The 10,110-nt window shown below is 46.6% G+C and overlaps 1 protein-coding gene across 2 annotated transcripts in view; it reads right to left on the bottom strand.

The window, feature by feature from the left end:
- Positions 1-3,700: 3,700 nt before the first annotated feature.
- Positions 3,701-10,110, bottom strand: part of RAB29 (RAB29, member RAS oncogene family) — a 29,645-nt gene continuing 23,235 nt past the window's right edge. For both annotated transcript variants that reach the window (XM_068269554.1, XM_068269553.1), the window contains 2 exons: positions 9,630-9,751; positions 3,701-5,580 (listed from right to left, as the gene is read on the bottom strand). In XM_068269554.1, the coding sequence (XP_068125655.1) occupies positions 5,469-5,580; positions 9,630-9,751 (234 nt within the window). In that variant the 3' untranslated portion in view covers positions 3,701-5,468. The remainder of the gene's footprint in view (positions 5,581-9,629; positions 9,752-10,110) is intronic.

Here is a 10,110-nt window from a genome sequence, read left to right as displayed (position 1 = left end):
TAGAGAAAACTAAAAGGCGTACGGCGACGATTTAGGTGTCGCCAGAAAGAGGAGAAAGAGCTTTAAAATGATATTCATCTTTCCATAGTTACATTGTATTACACAAGACGACACTTTCCCCAGTGTCAGCAGCTCCATTCAGCAAAATGGAGCTGCTGACTTTAGGAAAAAGTCGCCCTGTGTAATACAATGTAACTATGGAAAGATGGATATCATTTTAAAGCTCTCTTTCTCCTCTTTCTGGCGACACCTAAGGCCCGGTTCACACTTGCGGTTGTTTGCCAAACGGACCGGATGACCTGACCGGATCCGGATCGGAACCGTACGGTTCTGATCCGGATCCGGTCAGGTTGCATCAGGTGTTCATCAGGATGCGATCCGGATCCGTTTGGCAAAAGTAACGTAAAAAACAGAAAAAATGTTGGGGTCTGGGAGGTCAGCAGAAGGGGGACCTGTGGAATCAGGCCCTCTGCTGTTTAGCACTCACCTCCACCTGCGACATGCTGCCAACATCTCCGGATCTGGATCCAGCTGTGCTGCTCCACTCCAAAATGCTTGCCCATGTGTCCCCATCCAATATCGCCGCAACAATCCGCATAGGAAGTGGGGTAGAACATCCGGATTTCTCAGCCAGTGTGTTGTGCGCTCTCCGGTTCCCATTGGTTTGTATTGGCCGGATGGTGCAGTCCAGCTCCGCCCCGGATACGGCTGCCGGAGGAGCCGGATCAAAAAATAGCGCATGTTGGAACGGAGGCCGGAGTCCGGATCCGGTCCGGCAGAACGGACGCATAGGCTTTCATTGCTATGCCGTGCGTCCGTTCCGTCCGTTCTGCAAGCGGTGCGGCTCCGGCACGGCGATTCCGGACGGCCACCGCTAATGTGAACTGGGCCTAAATCGTCGCCGTACGCCTTTTAGTTTTCTCTATTTTCGTGATTGAAATCGCAACCGCGGCAATTTCAATCGCAAAAATAGTGAAAACTAAAAGGCGTAGGGTGGCGGTTTATATATCCTTGGAAAGAGGAGAAAGAGAGCTTTAAAATGATATTCATCTTTCCATAGTTTCTGCACTGCTCGGAGTCCCTTTAAATTTGGCTCATCAGCAACAAATCTGTGCAGGGCTTACAGCAGCACAATAGATCTGGGAGGACACAGAGACCTGACAGACTACAGCGGGCTGAAAGGAGCCACAGGCAAGTAAAAATAATCTTGTCCCCTCTGTCTCTACTTTAATGACTTCCACAAAAGTCATGAATGTTTACATGTAAAAATGGATTTCTTAATAGTAAAAAATATAAATTACCAGCTTTGTTTCTGATTTCATACTGGAAAACTATATTTACAAAGCACAACTGAGGAAAAACAAAAACCAGTAAAATTTGTGAGTAACTAGTGCCACCCTGTGGTAAACTGGAGAAGTCGCAATTGTTAAAGAGAACCTGTACTCTAATATTCTTACACTAAAAAGCATACCATTCTATTCCTTATTTTCTCCTGTGCCCCTCTGTGCTGTTTCTGCCACTCTCTGCTGCAATCCTGGCTTGTAATTAACAGTTTTAGGCAGTGTTTACAAACAAACTAACCAGCTTGTGATAGGTTCACATAAACAGTGTGTGTGAGTCATACAGAGTGTGCAGGGGGCCTGCAGAGGGTGTGTATCGCTTCTATCTAATCACAAGCAGCCCTGCACATTCCACACTTTCAAGCCTTAGCCCGACAGACACGACAGAGGAAAGGAGATAAGATTTATTACAGAGACCGTGCAATTAGGAAAGGCTGCAGTAAGCCAGAGCACATTAGGACAGGCATAGGAACTTATAGGATAGAAGAACTAAGGCTGAAAAAATTGTTACAGAGTCTCTTTAACAGTTGTGCCTGAATAATGATTTTATTATACTATAATAATAAATGTTAGTTCAAAACCTCTAACAATGAATGCTTTTTATTTTAACCACTTAAGGACCGCAGTGTTCAACCCACCTAGTGACCAGGCCTTTTCAAAAATTGGGCTACTGCAGCTTTAAGGCTTCGCTGCAGGGCCGTACAACTCAGCACACAAGTGATTCTCTCTCCCCCCCCCCCCCCCCCATTTTCTCCCCACCAACAGAGCTTTCTGTTGGTGGGGTCAGATCACCTCCAGGAATGTCTATTTTAATGTGATAAGGCGATCGCTTATCACAGCGATCGGCTGTGATAGGCTTCAGCCTATCACAGCGGATTGCTCCTCTGTCCCCAGTACAGGGCTGCCTCAGATCGCAGTGCTGTACAATGTTAGATGGTTTTGCCGTCTAACAGTCCCAGCGGCCAAGATTGGCAAATTTGCCATTCGCACCCTGTGATCTTCACAAATGAAAGCAGGTTCATACTAAGCATGTGACAGATGTGACAGTCTGAAGACACTGTGGAGAACGTTCTGCTGCCTTCAACATCCTCCAGCGTGACCAGTTTGGAAGTGGGTCAGTAATGATATGGAGTAGTATTTCTTTAGGGTGCTGCACAGCCCTCCGTGTGCTCACCAGAGGTAGCCCGACTGCCTTAACCTCCCCGGCGGTCTATTAAAACATGATATCTGCGATCGGTATGTACACGCAGCTAACAAAGTGCTAGCTGCATGTAACCAAAAAAAAAAAAAAAATTATGCAAATCAGCCCACCAGGGCCTGAGAAATCCTCCGCGGCGGCTTAGCCTGAGCTCAGCTCGGGCTTACCACCAGGGAGGATAAGGTACAGAGATGAGATCCTCAGACCCTTGTGAGACCATAAACTGGTGTGGTTGGCCCTGGGTTCCTCCTAATGCAAGAAAATGCTAGACCTCAGATGAAGGCATTGATGCTATGGACTGGCAAGCCCATTCCCCAGACCTGAATCCAATTGAGCACATCTGGGACAGGTCTTGGAGGAGATCCCTTAATAGACCGCTACCTCATCAGGAGCATGCCCAGGCATTGTGGGGAGGTCATACAGGCACCTAGAGGCCACACACACACTACTGAGCCTCATTTTGTCTAGTTTTAAAGGACATCAAAGTTGGATCAGCCTGTAGTGTTTTATTACAATTTAATTTTGAGTGCGACTCCAAATCAAGACCTCCATGGGTTGATCATTTTGATTTCCATTGATAATCTTTGTGCGATTTTGTTGTCAGTACATTCAACTATGTAAAAAACAAACTATTTAAGAAGAATATTTCATTCATTCAGATATTCTTTTGAGCAATGTGTGTCTATCTTTTATTATTTTTTTTACTATGGCATCCACCATACTCTCTCACCTTACCTTTAACCTGGTTCTACATGTCATGTGCTACTCAGAAATGAAAAGATCCAACATCTGTTGGGGTAATTAAGAATGCAGAGCAACCAAAGACAAAAGGGTTGGAAATTGGTAATTAAATTAATTTAAACCACTGGTAGTGGTGGTGTATGCGCAGAGAAACAATACCAACTCCACTATAAAGCCTTGGACAGCAGTGTCTGCAGGTAGCATACACGTTAGATTAGCATCAGCAAGATCAGGCAATTGTCATTCCACGTGTGTTCTCACTCTGCACGATTTTCCAGATTCCACCCACAAACCACAATCATGCAGGCAGCATCACTGGCTGCAAAGTTGTTTCAGAGGGGGGGCATGGCTTGCGAAACCTCCCTTATACAAATGGTTCAGTAGTGTGTACAATACTGCAGAAATAAAACAAGTACATTAATATCTGTACACATTTTTTTATTGTTGTTCCATAAAGTTAGCATCATAGTTGTTATGTCTTACGGATCAGCTAGTAAGTGCACAGAAACATCCCATTCATAACCAGCTATGGGTGTCTGTAAAGCAATAGGATTTTGCAGCAGAAGATTGCTTTCTTGATGTTTCAAACTCCAGAGTGCTGCTGCCTTCCGTTGTTTTGAGTGGACCTTAGATCCCACTTATTTATGACTCAGATATATCTCAATAATCTACTCCTCTACCTTCTTTACGTAATGCAATTATACACTGGCAACTCAGCTGCTGTGTCATTTCACTGTACCATGCAGCTTACAAATTTCTTTAATCTGGGCAGAGACTACCTCCAGTCTAGAAGCAACCGAAGGTTGTTAGCACTTTTGGCAAGCAACATTGTCATTGGTAAGTACTCCTGATGAACGTCTCTTGCTAGACATGTTGCAGTCTCTAGAGACAAGCTACTGCAACAGAGCTGCCTAAGTAACACATCCCTTATAATTGCTAGTCTTCCTCCTGTTTCCACACACTTCATGCCCTTTGTTATAAACACTTCCTCTCCACTTCTGTGAGTAAGTAGTCTGGGATTATGGCAAATGAAAGCAACCCTGAAGCAACCTAAAAGCCTTACCTGTCCTCTCCATCGCCTTATTTCCATGCTCTCCCCCGTTGAAATTTGGCACCTTTGGGAGTCCTTGGAAGCACTCACATCCCCAAATGCTTCTAAAGACTGATGCGTGCAAACACCGCATGCATGAGCCTGGATTCGTGCCCTGTGCAGTTTAGTTCCACCTGACTTCGGAGAGTACTCAGGCACACAAGTACATCCAATGGCTGTCCAAGGAGGGCAGAAGACCTATTCAATCTGCAGGTCCAGGCTTCCCTCTCCATAGGTATGTTTTTTTCAGGTCGCTTCAGGTGTCTGCTGTCTGACTACTCTCCAGAGCAGAAGGCAATAGAACCCATTGGGAAAGCATTAGATCTGTTCACACATCTGCCTCCAGGTTAGTCCACTGCGCTTCCGCAGTGCACAAACCTGACCTGCATGACTTTTCAAGACTTCAGATGTGTCCATAGATTGGCATGTACCCACTCCCAACAGATGCAGTACTATCCTGAGTTTCTGGAGCGGTACAGAGTATCTGTACTACCATAATGCAGACTGCTTGCAGCTGAAAATACAAGATTACTTCTACCTGATTCCATGTGACAATACAACTGAACATTCAGAAAAATAGTTTTAATGCTGTACAATCAATAGTCACCAGCATTTTTTGCTACTTCATATAAAGTATTTTGGAATGTATAAAATTAAGCAACAATAAATGCCTTTGAACATCAACCTTCAACTAGCTTTCAGACTGATGAATATTCAAATGAAAATTATAAAAAACAAAAACTCAATTTAGTATGAAACTTGTACAAACTGAGTCTGTAGAGTACGGCTTGCTCTACAAGTGATCCTAAGCGATATATTGTAAAGGTTGATGCACAACGTGAACATATTACATGAACCCAAAGCAAATTAAAACCATACCCAATAGAAAGGAATGAATGGACACAAAAATGAAAATAAATCAGAAAATACAGAAATACATTTTGGGGGATGGAAGTAGTAGGGCTGGCAGCTTTGCATATGATAATAGCTGATCCCATAGTCTTAGGCTTTTGGAAGGCTTCTACCAGTATTCACAGTGGACACAATGATCAGAATAAGTCCAGTTCAATATAACAGACTGCATAGCAGTAAAAGAGTCCTAGCAGCAACCTGATCCTGGGTCTTGCAAACCTTTGATATTAATATAATCTCCTTGTGGCACAGATGAATGGCCAGTCTCTCTTGTCTCCATCATTCTCTCAATAATGATTCTAAAGGGGAAAAAAAGCAAATCATATTGATCTTTTAAAGGAAATATGACTTCAGAGAGCATCACAGCATTTCATTACTGGAACTTAGGCTAGGTCCACACTTGTGCCCAGCAGAACAGATCAGTTTTAGTAAAAAATATTTTTCCTCTCTGCTATGAGAGAAAATGACTATTTTGCACGGACGTTTCCAGTCCGTGGAAACGTCCCTTGCCGTGGGGGGGCTGCCATGCTGAAGTGGAGAGCAGGCAGGAAGGGAGCAGCAGTGGGGAGGGGGGGGTTCGCTCTCCCCTTCCAGCTTCAATCATTTAAAAATAATGTAAAATTAATATAATGTAGCAGGCTGCGAGCAGGGAACTTACTTCCTTGCACTCCACCGCTCGCCGCGTCACTTCCTATAATGCCGTCCAATGAACATCAGAGGACGGCATTACAGGAAGTGACGAGTTAACGGTGGGACGCAAGGAAGTTCCCAGCTCGCCGCCTGCAACATTATATTATTTTAAACTATTTTTAAATGATTGAAACTAGCTGGAGGGGTAGCAGGGACCAGGGACCCAGGTGTGGGAGGGGAGCATCCCCCTCCCCGTCGACCTCTGCCACCCCCATCCTGCCTGCTATCACCCTCCAGCATGGCGGCCCCCTATCCCCCGCCCCCTTCACGGTGACACAGAAACTGATCAGTTTCTGTGTCCAAATTTTCCTGTGTAGAGGGAAAACAGTTTTCCCATTGCCTGCCATTACCCCTCCGTGTATCAGAGTCCAGATCCGTTGCGTGAAAATGCAGCAGATCCAGACCTTCCGTTCAGGTTTTGAAAATGGGTCCCTGCATATGCAGAGTGATCAGCTTTTTTTTCTTGGGCGAGGACAGCTGCTATTTTTAACATTAGTATCCGGGGCTCCGTTTACCATCAGGGCTGAAAAACGGAGCCACTGATATGTTTCCGGACCTAGTGTGGACTAGGCCTTACACATGATCTTCTTACTCCATCAGCTATCCTGTTTGCACTGGTCAACCATTAATCAGTACACAGAGGAAATGTATTGATTAGATGTATTAATTAAAAATTAGATCAGCTCAAAACCTTTTAGCAGCTGTCGATAAAAAATTGTGTGCTGGCTTCATAGGTCACTCCAGGCTTCCAACAGTAAACTTATGTCACCAGAATTCCCAGCTGTACTTGCCCTATGATAGCGGCCATTACAAAGTCAAATGAAGCATCTTAATCTTTGACAGATTCTCTGCAGGGTACCCACTTAAAGGATATCCGAGGGGATGAATTAAATCTAGCTTTAATTACCTGGTGCTTCTTCCAGCCCCTAGAAGTTATTTGTGTCCCTCACCACAGCTCCAGTCTTCTCCTGGGTCCTGCTTGTAGCCTCTAAGGATTGCCAACCCCCGATGAGTCAGCGTCTTCTGCGCATGCGTGGGCAAGAGCACATGCACAAACGAGCCCACAGCATCGGCAGTACGCTCCCGGTGATATGGGCGAGTGCTTGTGGGCGCATGGCCGCACATATGCAGAAGACCGATCCTTCAGATTCTGCCAGCAGGATCCAGTAGAAGACCAGAGCTGCAGCAAGGGACACAAATGACTTCTAGGGACTAGAAGAAGCCCCAGGTAAGTAAAGCTAGATTTAATTTGTCACCTCGGATATCCGTTAAGAATTTTTTGCAGCATGTCTTAAGCCCCATTCTCACTTGTAAACTCTAATCATGATTGCATCTTAAATTATGAATAATGTTGATTTCATATGCTATTATTATGCATCTTAAAATATGCATAATGCTGGGTTTAATTTTAAATGCGGTTGTACCTCTGTACATGGTCACTTTGATATGGTGCTATATATGCAATTCCGTTTCGCTGATCACCCAGCATGCATGGGGGGGGGGGGGGGGGGCGGGGAAGGGCAAAAAGCCGTGGAAAGTTGTGCCGAAAAATATGAGAGAGTTACGTTGTGCATGGGTGTGGCCATGGACCGGAATGTGGGCTTGGCCACAGGTGGACCCAGATTTACATGAACTTAACAATGTGGAACATTAGATTAGGACAGTGATGGCGAACCTTTTGGAGGCCGAGTGCCCAAACTGCAACCCAAAAGTCACTTATCTATTGCAAAGTGGCAACAGCAATTTAAACTAAATACAAACGTTTTAACTCATACATGAAAATTATGGAAAATCCGAATTGAAAATAAACTGTGAAGATAAACAATTTCATTCATCATACTCCTGAAAAATGTATTTTTTTTTTTTAGAACCTCCCAGTTTTATTTCCTGTTTTGAAAAGCTAAAAAGTAGGTTTAATGCTATTGTCTCTTATGATGAGGATTCAGCTTTTCCAATAGTCTCGCAATTAGCAATCATGTGACCCCCAACAAGACAAATTCAGCAATCATGAGCCCCCCAACAAGACACATTAAGCAATCATGAGGCCCCCAACAAGACACATTAAGCAATCATGAGGCCCCCACTAAGACAAATTTAGCAGTCATGAAGCCCATAAATAGACAGCATTTCACATAAATAGGCAGAATGCCCCCTTAATATGGTAGACACCTCTCACCTGGCTTCTCAATTCTCCTCTACTGGCTGCTGTGCCTGGCCATACTGTTTTTGGCTGGATTAGGGATGATGTGTGGGCTGAAAGGCCTTGCGGTGATGCTGTGGCCGGGGGTGATGCTGTGACCTGGCTGGCGGTGATGCTGGGCTGTGCTTGGCTGGTTGAAGTAAATGCTGGCCAGACTGGTGTTGATGCTGTGGCCTATTTGACAGCGATTCTGGGCTGGTTGGCTGGGGGTGATGCTGGGCTGGCTGGCCTGGATAGTTTAGGAAGCGACAAGCGCCCCCCCCCAGGTTAGGAAGCGACAGGCGCCCCCCCCAGGTTAGGAAGCGACAGGCGCCCCCCCCCCCCCCCAGTTAGGAAGCGACAGGCGCCCCCCCCCCCCAGGTTAGGAAGCGACAGGCGCCCCCCCCCCCCCCAGGTTAGGAAGCGACAGGCGCCCCCCCCCCCCAGGTTAGGAAGCGACAGGCGCCCCCCTAGGTTAGGAAGCGACAGGCGCCCCCCTAGGTTAGGAAGCGACAGGCGCCCCCCTAGGTTAGGAAGCAACAGGCGCCCCCCTAGGTTAGGAAGCAACAGGCGCCCCCCTAGGTTAGGAAGCAACAGGCGCCCCCCAGTTTAGAAAGCGACAGGCGCCCCCCAGTTTAGAAAGCGACAGGCGCCCCCCAGTTTAGAAAGCAACAGGCGCCCCCCAGTTTAGAAAGCAACAGGCGCCCCCCAGTTTAGAAAGCAACAGGCGCCCCCCAGTTTAGAAAGCGACAGGCGCCCCCCAGTTTAGAAAGTGACAGGTGCTCCCCAGGATAGAAAGTGACAGGGACCCCCAGGATAGAAAGTGACAGGGACCCCCAGGTTAGAAAGTGACAGGGACCCCCAGGTTAGAAAGTGACAGGGACCCCCAGGTTAGAAAGTGACAGGGACCCCCAGGTTAGAAAGTGACAGGGACCCCCAGGTTAGAAAGTGACAGGGACCCCCAGGTTAGAAAGTGACAGGGACCCCCAGGTTAGAAAGTGACAGGGACCCCCAGGTTAGAAAGTGACAGGTGCCCCCCCCCCCCTCACCTTGCAGTGTCAGACCTCGATCAGCGGGCGACCCGCTAGGTTAGGACCTAGCGGGTCACCCGCTGATCGAGGTCTGACATGTGACGTGTGCTTGGTCCTAGCGCCCGCACTATTGGTCACCGCCTGATCGAGGTCTGACACTGGGATGGGAGCTGCGGCTAAAAGGGGGGGGGGGGGCGCGCAGCGGGCGTCCAGGGCAGATGCCCCAATTTGCCCGGCGTGCGGACGTATCCATGGCTTCGGTTTTAATCCGGGCCAAAAACCAGAGCCACGGATACGTTTTTAGTACAAGTGTAAACCTACTCTAACCAAATGTTTTAGTCAAATCCCTGCATTTCAATTAGAATGCTTGGCACATAAGTTCTAGCTCTAAGATTTAGAGGACCAACAGTAAAAAAAAAAAAAAAAAAAAAAAAAAAAAAACACTGACCGCATTGATTCATTGATGTTCTTATTTTCCTTGACTGAGGTTTCTGTCCAACCAATAAAATTGTTCTCCTTGCTGAATCGATCAATTTGTTCCTTGGTTACAGCCCATGGGAAAAGATCACACTGGAAGGCATATACAAATATGAAATACATACCGTCTGAAATGTTCTATGTGACAGCATAACAGCGAACAAGCATAGGTTTACAACTCAAATACAAAGTGGGCCAAAATTGAACACTGGGACTTAGTCGTTGGCCGACCTCAATGTCTACTGGTCACCTTCCTCCCTTATAAAGTTCCCTGGTTTCTAAAGCCGCCCCCCCCCCCAGCCCCCCTTCCAACCCCTATACAGTCCCCTGTTGTCTGGAGGCCCCCACCCTCCTCAATACAGTTTCCTAGTGTTTAGTGCTTTCCCCCTACCTCCCCCATATTGCTTCACTGGTGTTCTAGGGCTTCACCTCCAATATAGCTTCCCTGGTGG

Source organism: Hyperolius riggenbachi, chromosome 2 (genome assembly GCF_040937935.1).
Source record: "Hyperolius riggenbachi isolate aHypRig1 chromosome 2, aHypRig1.pri, whole genome shotgun sequence".
In the NCBI taxonomy this organism is placed as follows: domain Eukaryota; kingdom Metazoa; phylum Chordata; class Amphibia; order Anura; family Hyperoliidae; genus Hyperolius; species Hyperolius riggenbachi.
This window is presented reverse-complemented; position numbering and strand designations above follow the sequence as displayed.